General features: G+C 36.6%; 3 protein-coding genes across 4 annotated transcripts; 1 reads left to right on the forward strand and 2 right to left on the reverse strand.

Moving 5' to 3' along the window:
• Positions 1-767: 767 nt before the first annotated feature.
• Positions 768-6,940, forward strand: LOC147502081 (heat shock protein). 2 transcript variants are annotated; one of them, XM_086607048.1, is made up of 7 exons: positions 768-1,464; positions 1,544-1,691; positions 1,765-1,944; positions 2,146-2,280; positions 2,633-2,715; positions 3,862-3,955; positions 6,233-6,940. In XM_086607048.1, the coding sequence occupies exons 1-7, from the start codon at positions 968-970 to the stop codon at positions 6,320-6,322; spliced, it is 1,227 nt and encodes a 408-aa protein (XP_086463174.1). In that variant the 5' UTR covers positions 768-967; the 3' UTR covers positions 6,323-6,940. The 2 variants fall into 2 exon arrangements, with proteins under 2 accessions (XP_086463174.1, XP_086463173.1); XM_086607047.1 differs by lacking the exon at positions 3,862-3,955 and having other exon boundaries at positions 880-1,464.
• Positions 6,941-7,695: 755 nt separating this feature from the next.
• LOC147502082 (oligopeptide transporter 4-like) lies at positions 7,696-12,775 on the reverse strand. Its single transcript, XM_086607046.1, has 6 exons — positions 12,164-12,775; positions 11,728-11,825; positions 10,393-10,956; positions 9,704-9,956; positions 9,207-9,389; positions 7,696-8,481 (listed from the first exon to the last, which is right to left on the reverse strand). Exons 1-6 carry the CDS (start codon positions 12,641-12,643, stop codon positions 7,867-7,869), a joined length of 2,193 nt encoding a protein of 730 aa, XP_086463172.1. The 5' UTR covers positions 12,644-12,775; the 3' UTR covers positions 7,696-7,866.
• A 1,033-nt stretch (positions 12,776-13,808) lies between these two features.
• Positions 13,809-18,714, reverse strand: LOC147502083 (oligopeptide transporter 4-like). The gene is made up of 6 exons (XM_086607051.1): positions 18,038-18,714; positions 17,768-17,865; positions 15,719-16,282; positions 15,355-15,607; positions 14,921-15,103; positions 13,809-14,714 (listed from the first exon to the last, which is right to left on the reverse strand). Exons 1-6 carry the CDS (start codon positions 18,560-18,562, stop codon positions 14,100-14,102), a joined length of 2,238 nt encoding a protein of 745 aa, XP_086463177.1. The 5' UTR covers positions 18,563-18,714; the 3' UTR covers positions 13,809-14,099.
• Positions 18,715-21,900: the final 3,186 nt, after the last annotated feature.

Below are 21,900 nucleotides of genomic sequence, written 5' to 3' on the forward strand. Positions count from 1 at the left end.
GATTTGTCTAAAATTTATATATGTCATAGTTCAATATATCCAGTAACTAAGGATTAAATTTGAGAGACATTCGAGTAAAGGAAATATCTCCATCTGAACAAAATTAAAAGACTGCGCATACAAGTTTTCTGGAATGATGTTTATCGTTAACTGTTCATCTTCTTCACAAAACTTTATACAGTTTATTAATTGCTTTATACTCCCAATGTACAATCCATATGATCACACATAACAAACAATATATCCTATTTCTATGAAAACAAAAAATAAAAATAAATATAACTCACCTTATTAAATCTACAAGATGTTAACAACTATGAATATCAATGGTGCGATGAACCCAATACTTTGCATTCTCTTTTCTCTTTTCTTCTTCTTCCCCTTTTTTTTATTGGAGGTTAGGGTTTTATTTTTGAATAATCATATTTTTACAGAGAAAATTCGCAGGTATTGTTTCTTCAATGTTTTAAGTCTGTTTCAGTTAACCTATGACCCTCAAATGGGTGTAAAAACACCTAAGGTCCTGTACCTATATGAATGAGTACATTTTAATAATGTTTTCAAACCCAAAAGTGATTCTAAAATACCCACACAAGTTCTAACAAACAATTCAAGTAAAAACATGCAATTTTAAAAAATCAACAACAGCCAAACAAATTTTATAATAAACTAGACTTCATAATATAATTGTTATTTTCAATTTAAATAATATAATTTATGTTGTTTAAAAAACTGGGGTTGTTATACTTTCTCTCCTTCTTCCTCTCAACCAAACCCTAACTCTCTTTCTCTCCCAACCCACAAATCCATCTGTCCCTCTCTCTTCTCCACCCTCCGCTCACGGCCCCACTGCTTAACAGTTATCAAGTAATACTGTATATACCTTTTTGATACCATATTAGTGAAAATAAAAATACCGGAAATTTAGCATTTACTTTTAATTTTGTCATTCGTTAGTGACTCTTCTATGTTTTTTCTTCTTCTTTCATCATCAACTTCTCCATTATTACAACTTTACTTGGGTCTCTACTCTCTAGTCTCTACCGCTTCATTTGTACACGTGTCCTTCAAGTACCAACTTCTCATTACGCGGCAAAACAACACTGCTACTACAATGTTCTCATCTCCCATTTCCAAAATTTACCACAAATGTCGTATCTCACTCTCACACTCATTCCAGAAATCTCGAAATTTTCGATCAAAATTGGCATTAGAAGCTTTAACTATATCATCAGAAGAAAATCTAATTCTCTACAATTACCCATCATTCTCAGGTGCTTTCTCCGCACTTTCCGCTCATCTTTACCACACTCATCTTAATATTCCTCACCTCATTTTACCTTTTTCATTTGTCGAACCTTTCAAAATCCATGACTTTAATTTAAATGCTCTTAAAACTTGTTATCTTCTTGATTTCATTGGACCCAAACGTTTCGCAATCGAACTAGCCCAATTAGTCAACCAGTAAGTCGTTCGTTATTATTTTTTTGGTTAATCTTATTTAAAATAATTTTGTGTTAATATATTTGTTTTGTTAAATTAGGGTGCTAGTGTTTGATCATCGAAAAAGTTCGCTGTCTAAGATACCTAGTTATGGAGACTGTCCGGAGAATGTGACTTTTAATGTGGATGTGGAGAAGAGTAGCTCTACTGCTGTATATGACTACTTTTCAAGTAAACTTCGAACCGATGTAAGTAGAAGCAAATTTTGAGTTAATGGATTAAAATAGTATTATTGTTTTTTATGTTGTTGTTTTTTCATAGGGAGAGGGTTTAAGTCTAGTGAATTGTGAAGATAAAGATCGGTTGGAAATGGTTTTGAAGTACATTGAAGATGGCGATCTTCGAAAATGGAGCTTACCAGATATCAAAGCGTTTAATGTGGGACTCAATGAAATGCGTCCGCAGTTGAATTATATTACCAATGCTTACATGTTTGATCAGGTTCAGTGACTTCCCCTGTGCTTCCACATTATTTGAATTTCATATAAAATTGATAGTTTTGTTTTTGCACGCAAGTAAGGTATAAAATTCATAGATGTTAATGCATATAGATGGTTCTAATCTCATCACGGGCTTTAGTTTTTGTGATTCAGGTTCTAATGAGTATTCACATTTTAACTGAAGTAGTGTTCTGTTGAACAGTTGCTGGAGGTCAACCATATGGATTTAATCACCAGGGGAAATACTTATATACACTCTTGCCAGGATGCTGTAAATAAATTGTTGGACAGAGCTTTCAAACTTCGTCTGGGAAAAGGGTTTTATGGAGAGTGTCTGGTACATTCATTCTTTCCCATTTATTTGTTCAATCTTGTTTGTTTCCAAAGTGTATATAACTGTCTCAACACACACTTTAGTTACAGTTATATTCGTCGTTCTATTGTCAAACCTTTTCTGCTTGTTTAAAAAATATGGGCTAATGGACAGATAGCCATCACTACATGCATATTGATTGTCCTTAATGAGTGAACCTACATCTGGATCCAGCAACACCCAAGACTAAGAGTAGAGCACAATTACACTTTTTTTTTTCTTTTTTTTTTTCTGCATGTGTGTCTGTATTTTCAATTTATTCCTCTTCGTACTCTTCATTTGACCGAGGGTTTGATCTTTCTTTCGTTGTTTTCAGGGAATTAGAGCTGATGGAAATTCTCACTTAAGCAATGATCTCGGAAGAGAACTTAGTTTAAGGAGTGCTGAAGCTGGTTTAAGGTATAATATTTAGTGGGACTAGGTTAGTTTGGGATTTCTGCATATCAGATATGTGGTTGATCTTGACTGTCAATATTTGGAACTGGCCATGGAAGTGTTTGTGGACTGGAAGTTGCATAATAGGAACAGTATATGCCATATGAATAAATGAATTAGTCAAGTCTTGCCAAATCGACGGGTCCTATCTTGTTGTTTATGAACCTCTCTAGGATTTCGAATTTAGGTTTTGGTATACCTTAATTGATGCAGGGATTCAGCTCCTGGCATTCTTCCTCTGCTAATCCATAAGTGCTACCCAGCCTTTGATACAGATACTCTAGATTAGTAAATTCATCCAACTTTTTCTCTTATCAAAACTCTAAATTGAATGGGGAATTATGAGAACGGGTATGAGGCCGAATCATATCATCACCTAGGTGTATTTAGAGAGAGCTGTTAATTGCCAACCCTAAGGGACAATTTAAGGCAAAAGGGCAAAGTAGCACTCAACCTGAATGCAATAAACATGTCTGTAAGCCCCGGGCATGTTGATTGTTATTCCTGTGATTAGTCCGTCTGAAAATCTGCTTCTACATTGCTTGCTTGACATGTGCCTCAATCAGAGGATATAAGTTCCTACATTTGTATTTCAAAATTCTTTATTTTCCTGCTAGTTTTCTTTGAAGTATGATATGTTCAACGTTTTATATATATTCTATTTTTCCTTTTTTGTGTTGCGGACTTTAAATGGCCATCTTGTTTGGTGTTTTACAACTAATGTTGTTGTTTTATAAGAATCAACCCAAGTTCCATCACTTCGCAGCCGTGAACTTGTGCTGTTAGGTTCTCAAAATAATTTACGTTCTCTTTGTTTAGGAAGTTCTGTAGTCTGCTTGTTTTTGCTCCATCCTTTGAGACATTCTGGATTGAAGATCAAGTGCTCCGCATGATATATGTATATACAATATGAACTTGTCCTGGACTTTTTCTTCAGGAACTTGTAATCTTTAGCTTGGACCCTTAACGTCTCATGTTAGCCTTTTAATTATCATCTAACAATCCCCTTCCAGTTATTCTAGCATTTTCTATGTTAACCTTTTAATAGGGAGCCCAGTTATTGGGCAGTTGTTGTAGTGAGACTGAGATAAAACCTTTACACGATGACAGGCCTATTGGTGCTGTTATTTACATGCAACGCAGAAATCTCAAAATGTGCCTGAGGAGTACCGATGATAATACCGACACCTCTGAAGTTGCAAAGGTATTCGTCGTAAATGTCTTGTTGTTAACATATCAGCGGTCATAGTACTGTGAATGTTATTTATTGCTTTTACCAAAGTATTGTTACTATTAGTGTTAATAATATGATGAGGAGGATCTGAACATGTGAGGCGAGCTCCTCTTTTTCAGAACATTTTTTCTAGGTATTTGTTGATAAATTTCTCCTAGGTTGGGAGCCACTCATGAGTATAGCCTTGTCATTTGTGCTACTATGAATATCGTAGTTATATGGTTGTAATATTGATATTCAGTATGAAATGGAAGCCGCTCCAGAACCCCCCGACCCCCTCCCTCTTCAAAACCCTAACCCAAATCCCGACCCCTCTCTCCTCAAAACCCTGACCCAATTACCATTTCTCATCCAGCCCCTTCTGCCCAACCACCAGTATCAAATTCCCACCCTCAACCTTCTCATATCCCTTCCCAAGCTCTTCAAACAAGAATCTCTCCGAGCAAAGAACATGGAGCTCCCTCCTTAAAACCCCACCACCATCTGCGGAAAATGAAGAGCTATGCTACATCAAACCCACATTCTCTGATGATGTATTGGTTATTGGAGAATCTATACTAGAAGAAGGAGCGAAAGAGTGGGAAGATAGAGTTGTGGGGTGTTTTCTCGATAAGAAACTGCCCTACACTCTAGTCAAAGAGAATGTGAAGAAAAGATGGAAGCTTTTGGGAGATGTAGATATAACCTTGGATGGGGATATCTACTACTTCAAGTTCAACATTGACAAAAACAAAGAAGATGTGCTTGATGGTGGTTCTTTCTACATTCTTTGAAGATAAAAGTGGTTAAATTGTTTGTCATAAGGCCATTGACAAGAGAAGTAAGGAAGACAATCGGGGGGCTCAATCGAAATGTACCTATTATACGGGTTAAATTTTTCAATGTACCAAAGCAACTATGGAACAAGAAAGGCCTGAGCTTGTTTGCTAGTACTATGGGTAAACCTCTTTTTATGGATAAAGCAACAGAAGATAAAAGATCTCCCGTCATCTTTGAAGATAAAAGTGAACTCTAACAAGGTTAATTTTATTCCTCTAGAGTTTACTTAGAAGCCTTTAATTTGCATAGATTGTCAAATGTTTGGGTATAACAAGGCTGGTTGTGAAAGGCAATTACCAAAATCGAAACCAAAGAACAATACTACTACAAAAGAAAATGTAGGAAATGGTGAGAAGAGGTATGTCCAACAGTGGAAGAGGAAGGAAACTAAGAGCACAGAAAACATTGGCAGTGCTGAACTATCTAGCATCGTGATTAGTTCTAGTACACCCCAACAAGTCCTTAGTCAACGCGTGGTTGACAGTGGAAACAACTCATTGCCTGCACATGGATCTCAAGGTAGGCCATCAACTACAATTGTAAGTAACCAAGGTAACAGATTTAGATTTGCTGCTCTTGCTAATGATACAACTGATGTTGATGTCCAACCATCTGCTACTATACTTGGAGACTGTAATTGTTGTAGAAACCGAAGATAATCTCCTTGAAAGCCCACTTATTCTTGTTAACAAGCACCATCATACGTATGAAGCTCTTGTGGATACAAGTGAAGATGAATACCCATATGCCATTGATGAAGAGGATAGTAATGAGAAAGAGATTGAGAGTGTCTTCAAAGACCACATTATTCCGGATACAACTAACAGAGTTGAAGACATTAGTTCTCAATCTGTTGAGGTTGGCTATGAAAATATGGCAACAACACCCTCGATACATGGCAATGAATGGAGGACTGCTGTGAAACCAAAGAAAACTAGGAAGCAAAAACAGCGTTCTCCTGGTGGTATTGATGATCATACCATCGCTATAATGGAAAAAACTTCATCTATGGCAAGAAAGAAGGTTAAGCATCTTGATGGCTACATTAAGGAGGTTGGGGATGACTCAATGGGATTGACATTTGCTTGCATCCATTGTTGTAGCTTTTTCCGAGACTTTGAGAAAACCCAAAGGCACATTTTGAAAGATCACCCGGCCTTGGTTAAACAATTTGCAAAATGAAGTAGTTGTGATGTATTTCTATTGTAATGTTATGCTTTGAAGATTCAATTGTGTTAGGCTCGAAGCCTTTGAAAGTGATGTATGCCGAACCTTCCTCTAATGACTATACTCTTAGAAAAGGCATGTAAATTCCTATGTTTTAATGATACAGGTAGGGGTCTGCCTTAACCCCAAAATCTATTAAAAAAAATATTGATATTCAGTGAATGTTAGAATATTATATTCTTTACCTTCATGAACATGCAGGCATATGGTGGTGGTGGGTCTGCAGCTTCAAGCTCTTTTATAATAAGAATGGATGAATACAACCAATGGACTCCAGTAAATTCATCATAAATTTGCTAGGTTTGAAAGCTAAGCGAGACAACTTGCTGTGGGTTGATAATTCTCCATTACATTTCCAACCCTTGAGCAGCAACTCTCAGCGATCCGGAAACATCTGAAGAGTAAAACCCTATACTCTGCCAGCAAAGAATCCCATCTGAACACAAAGCTCGCAGTCAGAGTATGCCTCTACTCCAATCCTGAATCATCGACCAAAAGAAACCAGCCATTTGATTGAATGATGACATCCTCCATCCATGTTCAAAGTGTTTTATGTTCCTATCCGTCTTTAGACCCCGCAAAAGGTAGGATCCGCATCTGCTCCCTTCTATGAATGCACTCTCAGGAACCATGAACCTAATCAATCCTTCACCGAGCGGAATACTAAAGGAGCAACCTCAGAGTTATGTCCACAGCTAGGATACTGTAAAGTTTTGATAGCTTTGACTCAAGAGGGCAGTACAGACGAAATCTGGGATATAATAGATATGACGACATACTTTAGAGGTGGCCTCTCACTGGGGTGTTTGTTTTTTGGTTTTTGTAAGTATTCTCCCTGTAAGTGGTAGACCACTTTATTTTGGGTGTTTGTTTTTTCAAGCTAATAAGTGGTAGTCACTATTTTTGATATATTTTTGCTACTTATAAGTGTTAGTGTCAAACAAAGACCAAAATATCACCGATATATCCGATATATTGTTGATATATATCGGTATTTTGGTACACCGATATCGATATTTTCAATATATATCCACTGAATATAGAACTCTTTTTTTCTCGATATATATTGGAATTTTTGATATAAAACTTTATATTGTCGATATAATCAATATATCTGATATTTATGATATATATCGGTTGATTTTTTGACCATTTTTTAATATAAATCCGATATTTTCAATATATTTCTGATATTTTTGATATTATATTTCCGATATATCCGATATTTTAAATAGTTTGGATTGGTCACCAAAAAAAAATAGATATATCCGATATATTTGATATATATTGGTTGTTAAGTACACCGATATATCCATCGATATCGATATTTTGGGCCTTTGTGTCAAAAGAATAAGTAGGAAAACTTGACTTATTCGCCAACAGTTGCAATTAACTGGGCCAAAAAAGTGGTCTAACATTTCGCAAGTTCAAATTATTGAAACTTTGTTTTATGAAAAACGGGAAGATTTTGCCGCAAGTTAACGAATAAAGCTATTTACTCTATTTGGTAAAAGTTTTCTCTGAGGATGAATTCTATCTGACAAGTAGTATTACCCACAATAATGCCAGTAGATAGCGAGGTGAACATCTTTCCTCTGAAACCAGTAACATCGGTTCGTTCCAAATAAATTTCGTTGGACTATTACATGAAAACGAAAAATCCCTTTCAAAGAAAAATGCTGGTTTGTAATAGAATAATTTTAAATTGAAATCCCAAACCACGATAATGAAACTGCAAAGTAATAACCATAATTAGGTTTTACTAAATTCCATCTGACCATCCATCCTTGTAATTGCATATGGTCATATGGAGTATGGACAGCAACAAATGGAAGTTAATACACAGGACATCCATCAACCATTACACCCTTAGCTGTCGGACAAGAAGCCAAGTCACAGTGCTCTCCCGCTGAACCCCACCAGTTCAAACTTTTTCCTTGCATGCTCAGAGAAAAGTACAGAAAAACTCCCATAAAAGCAACTCCAGCATCTAGAGCAGCTGAAAGAACATAGTTGTACCTCTGCCACCATTGCTTGCGGTACCGGAAAATGAAGAAGTTGAAAATAGTTCCTACCACAACCCAGGCATTGTAGTTCAATGTCGTTGCTGGAGGCATATTTGCAGTTGCTCCCAGTAAAATTGGAAGGTTAATCAGGGGAATCCAAGATTGCTTTGGAAATGCCATGTGCAGGAGCCAAACCAGAACAGGTCCCAGTAAACCACCAAGGAAGAACCAGTTAAGGGCACCATAATTTCCAAGACTTCCAAAGATTCGCTTTGGTCCTACCAGACCCCATAGTACAGATGCATCAAAGAAGACACGGTCACCTGGGCATGTCCAAGGACTATTGGGTGGTAGCAGTTCATGCTGGCATATGTTTGGAATAGTAGTCAGCAGCCACCATGCAACAAGAATGTTAACTGTGCCAGCTATCATGGTTCCAATAATCTGGTAAGCAGAACGATACGAAGTATGTTAGCAAGGATAATATATATTGTTAGAAAGAAAGTGACAATTAATGAGACTATCCATTATCTGCCGGAGGATCAGCTGTTCTGTTGTGGGATTGATGCGTCAGTGAGCATCATATAGAATGGTCTCCTCCGTATAAAACTAAAATGAATTCTAGCTATCTACATATCACATTTTGTTAGGGTCGTCTAGTTTCAAGTTTTGTGCTACAAGATAGCTGCAGTTCCAACTTCCAACTTCTTGTAAACTTCCAGTAGTTCATACTAGAGGAAAAGGTTGTGAGGTGTCTTGGAGCTCTCCGAACAAATTACTGAATATGAAGCAAGATTTGTTGTTTTGCAGCCACTAACTGAAATAAGCGCTATTTCAGGCGTAACTGTTGGTCATTTCTTCCTTTTTACTGTCTCAATCACATGTATAAAACTACAAAGCTATTAACTCTTCTGTAGCCTATACTCCAATAAGGGAATGTACCTAACACAAAGTTATCCCATCATTACTCTGCTTTACAAATTTAATCGTTTCAAATTAATTAGGCGTCTCGATATTTATAATATTGGTAGAGGAGGTTTAAATTAAACACCAACATGTTTCCTTCCCATTCGAAAAAATGAGCATGTATGAGCATGTTATATTACTCGACTGACTGAAATACCTTGCATTTTCTTCTCAGGTAACGCATAGTATAGAAGGTATAGTACCTGAACTAAAAACATTGATCGTGGTGGGATCTTCATGTAGTGGCCTAGCTTGAAATCACTGAGAAAGGAGACAGCCTGAGCCATGCTTATATACCCATAAGTTTTAAAGCACACATTAGCGATAGGATGTCCTGGTTGCACGAGACCCATCAAGTACTCTGTGATGATGTTCAACCCTGGCGTCTGTAGATAAATATAGAACAACAAAGCAACAGTTGGTGAATGTGAGATTGTGAATTAGTTTATTATCATAGAGATTCCCTAAGCTAATAAAATAAAGATTTTTTATTAGTTAGCTGATAAGACTTTCGCCTAAAACTTAGATTGAATCCTTTTTGTTTGTCATCTAAGAGTATAGTTTTGATAAGCAAAAAGGATTCGGACCAAGTTTTTATAGGTCCTAATATAATCGTCCTGCAGAGCCAGAAAAGTTTATCTCGATCTTCGCAGTTTCCAGTTGATGAAGTATCAGAGGAGTTTGTGTTCAACTCAATTACCTGATTTGTTGTAGCAGTTATGATGCTAATTGCAGGAGTGAACAGGAAGGCTAGGACACATGCCGCGATAAGTGCCCACCAAGGCATCTGAACCTGATCATTCAGAACAGTGCATAGCACGAAAGAGACTGCCAAAGTCAGCACAAGTAACAAATAGAACCACCAGTTGGGTATGTCCTTGTATGTCTTCATCAACCTTGTATGAATATCATCCTTTCCCTTATATGAAGCTCGGGACCGTTCATAGATTTCTCTGTTCATGTAGAACAGCCACATATATGCAGTAAGAAACTCTGTACATAATTAACAGACATCATATATATACAGGCGAAAGTAAGACTACCTCTACTTCTAGTGAACTGCACTCCCACCGAAGGTGGCGGTTGAACCCGCAATCTCAGATAAGTCCCAACTTCACTACTATTAAGTATTAACTTACCACCTCACTATACCGGCCCCATCCCTCCCCTCAACACCAGACGCAATTCAACAAAATCACTAAAGAACAACATGATGAGGCGAGACCTACTTCAGGAAAGAGTTCAGCCAAAATCTGAAAATTTTAGCATAGCTGTTCTTTCCTGCTGATCTCGATCAGTTCTAAGAAAAGTCAATCTTGCTCTTTCTACTTATTGTTACACTAGATTCACGTACAAAGATACCAGATATAGTTAGCATTAAGTAATTACCTTCCATGAAACAATGCCACGTGACTGATGGTGGCTGCAATTGTGGCAAAACCAAAGCCATATGTGAGAGCAAAGAACATGCTTATATTGATCCGTCCTTGTTCCGCGTACTTGGGCATATCTATTTGGAACTTGTCATTCACAATGGCGGTTATATTATAGTTCTGCCCGGCGGATGTAAACAAATCTGAGGAAAATATGGGAAATGTCCTGGCATGGTATAGGTTCATATACCAGTAGGCTATAGGTATCGCCACGTAGAGGATTAAGGCATATCCAATGAAGATGTTGACAGTGGCAAAGAAGGGGCTTACAAGAGGACTAAACAAAAACGAAGCAATAACTGACCAGTCGAGAGTGATTGCCCCAAGACCAAGGCCTTCCATGCCCGACCCAAGCTGATGGGCTGTGACTGACTTTGAGAATACCCAGCACACCCACGATATGCTTGTTAATGTCGGGAATAGATATCCTGGGAAGACGTACCAGGAGAAGCTGCAGACTAGAGCAATCATGAAAAATTTTGCTCGTGTCATTCTTCGGTTATCTTTCTCATGCAGGGCTCTGCAAAATTCAAATCAATTTAGCTATACCAAACTACAAACTAGTTGTCTACGAGAAAAGCCTAGATAAACCAGAATTAATAATTGCAATGTTTATATGAAGTCGAAAAGAGAATTTGAAAGTTGAAAACTGTGTTTCTGAGATGAAAGTCTGGTACGGTGTTCTGTTTGATTTTCTGGTTCCACTCAAACAAGAGACCTCATTGTACGCTTGAAAAAATATTCAAAAAAAATTGAAGTATGTGCGATGGAGACTTACGCCTCGCAACTGAGGAGTACACCTCACACACTGAAGCGTACGCTTCCTATGCATATACACATTATTGATTATTCAACGCTTCTAGGGCGTTTTTGGTAGAGGCGTACGCCTCAAACGCTTTTAAAACATACTAACATAATTTTACTGAACCATTCTTTACAGGAGCAAAAACAGAATCGCTCTCTCAGTATACTTCATGAATATATCAGCATCATAAGTATTTCTTATAATATGGCAATAAGGCACAACTTAGCTGTGATTTCGTAGATTGCCCTGCTCATCTTACTATGTTTCATTAACTTAAGACTGCATAAAAATCACCAAATTGAAGGACAAAAAACAGATATTTTTTTTAGCAATTAAGTTCTGTTAGATAATAACAGAGTATAAGACAATTATACCATAAGGAAAGAGACTCTTGAAGCTAGGCAACTATTTTGCACGCTGAATAAAAAGTTGATGATATAACAAAGTAAATGACTACAAATCGTTAGGTTATATGGTCCAACTTACTGGAAAAGTGACACTTGAACGAGAGTTGAAGGCCACCACATATGAGCAGGATTCACCACGTACTTCCTACATATTCCAGCCCATCCGTAGCCGAGAACCTATTACATATACAGATTGCAACATAATTTTATAAAACCATCATAGAAGCAGTTAACCTTATACGTGTAACTCAAGTAAGGGGAACATTATAAGTGTAGTCATGTATTGATATACCAATACATGAAGCAGTGACGATGGCCCAGATTAGAGTATTAGACTTAGCATTCCAGGCAATCCAATCTAGTAATAGTGAAAAATATAAAAGCACTGATCCATTGGCACCCCTTCATTTATAGAGGATGAAGAATTCTAAGAAAGCAGAGAACTTGTGTGTGTAGAGGGGTGTCAAGGTGCATTTTTAAATTCGGGAAAAAAGGATACAGATGACAAAGATAACCTGTGTTGTGAGAACAAGCATCCAACCAGACAACAAGCTGATGTTCCTCCTATAAAAAGCTTTGATGATATCAACTATACCAACAGCATAAGCCGATCCACCGCCAAAAGCAGTCCCAGCATTAGCAAATATGGTTATCAATACATGCTCCTTAATGTTGAATGGACCTGGGTTAAACGAAAACTCTTTCGACCCAAACCCTGGAATATGGAACTTAGTAGTTGGAAGTTTAGCTGCCATGAACCGACCGATAGGGAGTGAAGCAATCTGAACAGTGATCTGAGTGATGACTATTGGCTCGGTTCGATACGCAAAGAACTGATTGAGAAATGATAATAGCACACACGAAATAATACCCAGAAACCACATACGAAAAGTCCATACTGGAAGCGACGGATCATCGGTGTTTTTCACTGTTAGTCGTACTTGTTCTATAGGGGACACTTCATCTTCTTCTAGGATTGTCCCCTTCGCGTCCATAATGAGAGACACGAGTAAGGAGCAAGAGAAGAGACAGATGCTAATGGAGGTCTTATGATGCGCAGTAGATCATCGTAATATATCAATCCTGTTTTTCTTGTTATGAGATATATATCAACGTAGTGTCACGTACAGTCCTGTACTCCTGTTAATTAGGAATAAAACTTCGGCTTGGGTTTGAGTAGAGTTTAATTTTAATAGGATACTTGATATCCTCCATCGGTTTTGCAAGTGATTTTTTTTGCTCCCCGCGATATTCCCTCCACGGGGTCCAAGCCAAATCAAGAAGTAACATCTGTCAGTTATACTGGAGATCCAACTAGCAATATACTTTTTTAGATTTGCACTTCCAATTTTATCTTTAGAATATTGATCAACAATTCCTTCTTTAGTTTTTTATAATAAAAAAATTCAACAATTATCATTTGATCCCAATAAAAAAAGACTTTTGGAGAATCACTATATGAATAGAGTCTACATAGAAGATGAAAAAAGCACATTTGAAATATTGTTTCCTATTTTTTTTAGCAAATATTTTAGATTTTTTCTTTAAATTTAAATTTTGACTATGCAAATTGGTAAGTCTAAGAAAATGCAGTTATTAGTAGTTGAATTTCAAAATATTATAAACATGTGTTGCTTCTTGATTGAGGCTTGGAGCCCGGGAGCAAAAAATCACTCGGTTTTTGCGTCTCCTAAGGCATTGAAAACGGTTTGAAAGGGTAATGAGGTCATGTTGTAATGAGGTCATGCATTTGAGAGGTAGTGTGGTCATTGGTTTTTCTGGGTTTCTAATATTGTTCAACTGACAAGTGTGGTGTGGATCTGGAGATGTTTAAATTTCTCTAATAATAGAACTAGTGTTTAAAAAATTATGCTTTCAAGTCTGAGATCGAGTACTCCATCCTGCACTTGATCATCCAAATTCCAAACACGTGATTTGCTCTTGGAAATACTAAAATTTGAAATTCTTGTACGTCCTGTTTCAGTAAAAATTCCAAACGTACTCTGCAGTTGCTATGAGTCTATGACATCACAATTTTAGGAACCCAATATCTAAGTAGCCAAAGTAGGGCCAATGTTTACCCTCAGTTGGAGAAAGTAACAAGATCTGTATTTGTTGTGTTTCCCATTTTGCAAACACGTAAATGATTCATATCTTAAATTGGCCTTAAGGTTCAGTATATATAGTTAAAACTGCAGTTTAGGGAACACATTTTAAAGACTTTTACAGTGTAAAACAAGTACTGTTGCAACTATCATACAAACATAAGAAAACATCGAACATCTGACATCTAGTTCTGTACTTAAATGACACGTCCAACATAGCTATAATCCTTTAACCCTGCGGACTTGCCTATCTTTGCGTGAGAGGACAACTGTGAGTTCAAAGCCTTCACCCACTGGCCACTAAAATTATACATATATATCCACTTGCTTACTAAGAAACTGTGAATCAATGTGCGGGACACCCATCAGCTATGACACCCTTGGCCGTTGGGCAAGTAGCCAATTCACAATGCTCACCACCAGTACCCCACCAAGTCACGCTCTTCCCTTCCATGCTCAATGAGAAGTATAACAACACCCCCATAAAAGCCACTCCAGCATCTAGAGCTGCTGAAAGAACATAGTTGTACCTCTGCCACCATTTCTTCCTGTACCTGAAAACAAAGAAGTTGAATATTGTTCCAACCAAAACCCATGAGTTGTAGTTCAAAGTTGTTGCTGGTGGCATGCTTGCAGTTGCTCCTAGAAGGACTGGAAGGTTAATCAGGGGGATCCAAGATTGCTTGGGGAATGCCCTGTGTAGTAGCCAAACCAAAACAGGTCCAAGCGCACCTCCAAGGAAAAACCAGTTAAGGGATCCGTAGTTTCCAAGAGTACCGAAAATCCGTCTAGGTCCCACCAATCCCCAAATGACTGATGCATCAAAGAAGACACGATCACCTGGGCATGTCCAAGGACTGTTTGGTGGGAGGAGATCGTCTTGACAAATATTCTCAATGGAGTTCAGTAGCCACCATGCCACCCCAAGGTTGATTGTTCCAGCTATAATGGTTCCAATGAACTGTGTGAAGGGTAGACAATAGCATGATTAAAAATGAATTGCATCAACAGTAACAAGTACAGCTAGAAAGTATAAATCATTCTGATACTATCTGGGTTTACTATTCTAAAATTCTAGCAGTGGTGAAGGGGTTGTATCGTGAACATGTAAGCTTTTCAGTTAAGCATATGACGTATTCTAATATAGTGAATGAAAGAAAGGGATACCTGGACTAAGAACATGGATCTTGGTGGGATCTTCATGTAATGGCCAAGCTTGAAATCGTTGAGGAAGGAAACGGCTTGAGCCATGCTCATATAACCATACGTTTTGAAGCAGACATTTGCAATTGGTCTTCCAGGATATATGATTCCCATGACATACTCTGTAATGATATTCAAACCAGGGGTCTGGAATAATAAACATCAAAGTCATTAGACGAAAACTAAATTTTACTAATAGATGAGTACATCTTAGGATCACCATGATCAGAATCTAATACTTATCTTCTTTTAAAATTTGAAGACGTTATAAAATTAGACCAATGAACACTACGTCACTACTCAGTCTGATCCGTTTTGCTTATCAGATTAGTTTCTCACTTTCCGATGTAAAGATACAAGATTACCAAAATTGTACAAGAAATTTTTCCTATGGTTACCTGGTTTGTGGTAGCGGTTATGATGCTGATGGGAAGAGTAAACACAAATGCCAAAACGCAAGAGAATAGGAGCCCCCACCATGGCATCTGAATCTGATCATTTAGAACAGTGCAGAGGAAAAGAGAGATCCCGACAGTCACTAAAAGAAGAAGGTAAAACCACCAATTGGGTATGTCCTCGTAACTCCTCATCAGTCTTGTGTGGATATCCACCTTGCCCTTATATGATTGACGGTACCGGTCATAAATCTCCCTATACATGTTAAGCATAACAGATGAATAAGTATGGCGAGATTACTGTCATTTAAATATTTTCTTAAACTTCATGAATATGAAGTCCATGAGATAATTAAAAATGAGTTACCTTCCATAGAAGAATCCCACATGGGTGAGGGTGGCTGCAATGGTAGCAAAACCGAAGCCATATGTGAGGGCAAAAAACATGCTCAGGTTGATTTTTCCTTGACGTTGATACTCCACCATATTGATCTCAAACTTGTTATTCACAATGGCTGATATGTTATACCTCTGCCCGTTTTCAGTGAACAAGTGCGACGAGAAGATGGGAAATGTCTTGGCACTGTAAAGGTCTAAACCCCAGTATGCTATTGGGATTACCACATAAATTATTAAGGTATACCCAGCAAAAACATTCATGATTGCAAAGAATGGGCAAATGAGGGGACTGAACAAGAAGGAAGCCACAACAGACCAATCAAGTGTAAATGCTCCAAGTCCTAGGCCTCTCATTCCTGATCCTAACTGTTGGGCTGTAACTGACTTTGAGAATGCCCAGCAGACCCATGAGACACTTGACAGAGTTGGAAAGAGGTAGCCTGGAACCAAATACCATGAGAAACTGCAGACCATGGCAATCAGGAAAAACTTTGCTCTTGACATGCGCTGCTTATCTTTCTCATGTAGAGCTCTGCACGAAAAAAAACATATAGGATTATTTTAGTATTCTAATGCGCGCTACTTTCAAAATGTAAGTCTTTCTGGCTCATGCTGAAATGCACTATTTGGGTATTTGTAGTATGGGATTATCATAAGATGTTGATTATTGCTGATTACTGGAAATATCCATTCAAGGTGAAAATTGTGAAGTTATGGGCCAGATGTTGAAGATAGCCGCCACCACTCGCTGATTTTGCCAGGGCATACTTGTCAATTGACATTGAGTCAGTGACACAGATCAAAACCATTCCAACCGAATTGACAGGCTTTTCCATATCAATTTCTCCAGGGAAGGTGAGCTCATAAATTAATGACTTATTATTTGGTAAACATATTATTTTGGACAAAAAGACGACTGGCATTGTGAAAACTACATGTCTCGTCCGTTGAAAAAATTATAAATGAAAGATACCTTCCCATGTGTGAGATAGCTCTTAACATAGATTGTGGCAATAATTGGGGATGTGATTAAGGCTGACATATAACAAGTTTGTCACAAAGATATCCATTAAGCTTTTCTTAATTCTCCACTGGGTCATTAATCATGTGGCTATATATTTAGGAGGGCATCTAGGGTGCATCAGGATGTATGTGTGCGTAGGAATGAGAGCCGTTGACAGTACTTTTTTGTTGCAATACACACAAATCCCCTGCCTATATGAGTGGGCCAGATGCCTGCGCATGGATACACCCTGTACACACTAGCTTTTCAGTATATTTCATTCTTCAGAAAATATCTCTGGAGAGAATAAAAAGGGTACAGTCTGATTAATGATTTTATGCACTTTAATATGTGAAGACTGATGACAAGGAAACTAAGATATTCTATCGTGCAGTATCATTTGAACTAGATATAGTTATTGACTTGTGACAATCAATTGGTGTAAGAACCATGGACCCGCTAGTTCATAAATCATACTCCATGTGTGACTAAAACCTCATTTTATAACTTACGATCGAAAATAAATAGGTGGGAGGTTGGTTGCTAAATCTTGATAGTTTGACACAATAAATTGGAGTGTGATTATAGTGGAAAGGTGGACTGTCTACAAGTCTGAAATCATGAATTCAAAGGAAAGGCCTCTCTCAATACCACAAACGCAGTCTTACTTCACCGACATCTTATGGTGGATCTCCACATATTTTCACACTAAAACTAACAAACACAGAACAAGTCAGTTACCCTCAACAAATAACTTATTTGCTCTTAGCCACAAAAACTGGGTTTGTTTAGTTTCTACTTTGTAGACTCATTTTCGGGCATATTTAGCTCACTCACACAGCCTACTATCCACTCCTACACTTAACACTCCAATCGGCCAATCCAATATTAAAATATCACCCTCAACCGTAACCGGACGCCCATCAATCGCATACATTTTTTTCTGCAAAATTTTAACAGAAGGAGAAAAAAAAAGAAAGTTGAATTGATGCACTTGAAAGTTGAAAAACATACCTGAAGAGTGAAACTTGAACAAGAGTACTAGGCCACCACATATGGGCTGGTTCAACAACATACTTCCTCAAAAGCCCAGCCCATCCATATCCCAAAACCTGTTCCACCACCACATCTTATCATTAACCACCATCATAAGTCATAACAAACTCACAAACTTCGAAAAGTACCCACTGCCACAGTGCCACTACCCCAAATTTCAAAGCCATACAACCCGAAACGAAACGAAACAGAAAAGAAAAAGTAAGATAACGAAAACTTCTAACCAACCTGAGTAGTGACTATAAGAACCCAACCAGCAAAAAAGGATATATTCCGGTGATAGAAAGCTTTAATAATATTAACAATACCAACAGCATAAGCAGATCCACTTCCAAAAGCACTACCAGCATTAGCAAAGATAGATATCAAGACATGTTCTTTCATATTAAAAGGACCAGGATTCAAAGAAAACTCATGAGCCCCAAGACTAAATTTCTTTGTTGGTAGAACTTTAGCCATGAAATGACCAATGGGTAGTGAAGCAACTTGAATTGTGATTTGACTAATGACTAAAGGTTCTGTCCTATAAGCAAAAAACTGGTTAAGGAATGATAATAGTGAACATGAGAGTAAACCAAGAAACCACATTCGAAATGTCCATACTGGTAGTGTTGGGTCATCTGTGTTTGTTACTGTTAGTCTAACTTCTTCTATTGGTGATAGTTCTTCTTCATCTATGTTTTCTTCTTCTTCTTCTTCTTGGTGTTGTGTTAAGTGACTTCTTCCTGGTGCTTCTATCTCAAAGGTTCCCATGGTGGGAGAGAACCAGAGAAAGAGAATGTAGCTGGGGGATTCTTTGATGATTACTGATTTCTTGCTTTTTGTAAACAAAGAGTTTAGATAGAGAAAGGTGGAGAAATGAGGAATGAGCTAGCAGTCCTTGCAAGTTGCATACCTGCCACCTCACTAAAAGACAAAACTTCTGGTCTTGGTCTCTTGGAATGAATTGATTTTTTTTTTTTTTTTGCTAACCGAGCTGTATTAAATATAGGAAAAAGAGAAAGTCTCTTGGAATGAGTTGATGAAATTGTTAAGTTATATATTGAATTTGATGTTCCTGCCAAAATAACTCTGACACAATTTTTTCCCAAATCACTAAGGGCATCTCCAATGGGGATGTAAACCGTATAGAGTGGAAATTTTACACCCCAAATATCAAAAAACTCTCAAAATGGAGTCTTTATATTAAGTAGGTAATAGTGTCCAATAATTAGAGGGTGGGAAATTTTTCGCTATTAGTTAATAAAAAGCCGGATGTCACTTAAAATAACGCCCGTTTTAACTTAAAAACTTCGGACGCCACTTCAACACAAATCCCGGACGCCACCTCCAGTGACGTCCCAGCTTTTAAATTAAAGAGGGACGCCACTCCAAGTGACGTCCGAGTTTAAAATCTATTTTTTTTACACTCTTCCATTGGAGAGTATAGAGTGTGGATATTTATGAGCTATACAATACTATACAATTAGAGGTGTAAAATCCTAATGGCACCTACGTGGAGCCTAGGTGGAGGTATAATTTTACACCCCCCATTGGAGATGCCCTAACAAACCTAATTTTCGGGTGGAAATAACTCTTAAACACAAATAGTCCGGATTTTAAATTAATATTTTCCAATTTTATTCTTGTTATCGTTTTAGTATGAATAATATTTATTCATACCCAAAATAAATTAACATACCTCATACATTATGTTGATGTATGAATAGAGATTGTTCATAGCTTATGTTGAAGTATGAACAATTCAAATATATATGAAGTTATGAACAATGATTATTCATACTTCAATAGATGTTCGTACTAATCATATATTATGTTGTAATATGAACAATGATGGTTCATACTCTAATAGGTGTTTTCTTACTAATCATATATTATGTTGAGGTATGAACAACAATCGTTCATAATTTAAATATATATGAACAATGATTAAGTGTTATCATTAATCATACATTATGTTGAGGTATGAACAAAAATTGTTCGTATACTACATATGCCGGGTCGTTTTGGTTAGGTCAAACTATTTTTTTATTTTGCGTCAGGAGTAAACTTTACTTTTTTAACGTGTGTCATTTTTTATTTTGCGTTAGGAGTATATTTGTCCTAAAATCTATTCTGTCCTTGTGAGTAATTATAGAAAAAAAATGAGAGTTTAAGAGTGATTTTTTCTTCATTTTTGTCTTTGAGAGTTACTCTCTGAAGTTAATCATCACGCCTGTCCAAACACTATATGGTATGGTGAAGATCGAGAAACACTAGATGGAAAGTGTATTACTATTGATTAGAAAGTACATTAGTCTTCCCATTTTTCATTTTCTTTGGCATTATCACTCTGTTGATGTCAATATAAGTGATTTTTTGCTTTGACAAAAAAATATTCTGTACTCCAGAGCAACTTTTAGCGGGCGTTTTCATCATGGAACTAAATTGAACTTGTATTATCTTTAAGGGGAATGAATGTGTATTGGCATTTTATTTGGATATATATATATAACTAGCTAAGTTGTAGGCCCGTGCATACGCACCAGCTCTTTTGAAAATATTTAGATTTTTTTTAGAAAATTGGGACTACCGTTTTAGTCGCTAACCCATTTTAATTTTCTAACAAATTGTTTTAAATAAAGTTTTCATTAAATTTTAAAAACCCATTTTTTCAATTAGAAGAGATTCTATTTTAATAGGAGAATAATTTCCGTTTTAATTAGATATGATAGATTTTCTCTTTTCAATAGGGGAGGAATTTTCATTTTAATAGGAAAATGATTCCCGCTTTAATTAGAAGTGTTAGAATTATATAAAAAAAAAAAAAAAAAAAAAAAATCTCGTTTTTCAAATAGAAAAGAAATTCTCATTTTAATAGGAGATGACGTGGAATTTTAATAGAACTTGAAAAATACTCCTTGTGAGAGCTTTAATATTAAGACTAGCTTGTAGGCCCGTGCGTACGCACTGGCTCTTTTGAAAATATTTTGTTTTTTTTTTTAGAAAATTGGGACTACCATTTTAGTTGCTAACCCGTTTTAATTTTCTAACAAATTGTTTTAATTAAGTTTTAAAAATTCGTTTTTTTCAATTCGGAGAGAGATCATGTTTTAATAGGAGAATAATTTCCGTTTTAATTAGATATGTTAGATTTTTCCTTTTCAATAGGGGAGAAATTTCCATTTTAATAAGAGAATGATTACCGTTTTAATTAGAAGTGCTAGAATTTGTTTTAATAGGAGAATAATTTCCGTTATAATAGGAGAAGAATTCCCATTTTATTAGAAGATGACGTGGAATTTTAATAGAGCTCGAAAAATACTCCTTATAAAAGCTTTAATATTAAGATATAAATATAGATATCTCACTCAAAAGATGAACTTAGAAAATGAATTGAGAATTAGTTTGTAATTGAACGAAAAGTATTTTAACACCTTATGTGGTGTTCAATTCTTCATTTTGAATTGAACAATAGGTATTATGATATCATTTATGTATCCTAAAACTTGTATGTAAAGCTAAAAGTTTCATGACACACGTATGATATCATGTACTCAGATGATGCAGTGATGCTTGCTAATTTTGAGGATTAGGCTGTTTTTTAAATGTGATTGAAACTTTAAAGCAATTCACCAATATTCTGCACATGAACAATTCTACAACAATAAAACTAAAAGCAACCAAGTTATTAATGCAGCGCAACTAAAAACTTTAAAAGAACACGGGTAATATTGTGTTGGTTCTTGCTCGCCATGAAGAATGAGATGCATGTAGCCACTGAAGAATGAGATGTATATAGCCGATATTACCAAATACGTACATTCTTTGGGTGTAGGCTGTCTAACATCAATGAATCTGCTTGCAATCTTTTGGATGTCTTTAACCTATTTTAGTTTTTTTTATAGTATTTAACCTATTTTAGTGGTTAGACACATTTATACTGTTTGTATTCCGAGTTCTTTATTCATCTTTATAAAAAAAAAAGACTTTTGCAATTTAGAGATGGTTCTTGGTTATTTTATTTTATTTTTCTTTTCGATCAGGAAGTTGGTCCTTGGTTCTACACTTCTACTAATAGGACATACATGACTAGCTTTATGAGTCTACTA

This window comes from Coptis chinensis, chromosome 4, assembly GCF_015680905.1.
Source record: "Coptis chinensis isolate HL-2020 chromosome 4, ASM1568090v1, whole genome shotgun sequence".
Lineage (NCBI taxonomy): Eukaryota > Viridiplantae > Streptophyta > Magnoliopsida > Ranunculales > Ranunculaceae > Coptis > Coptis chinensis.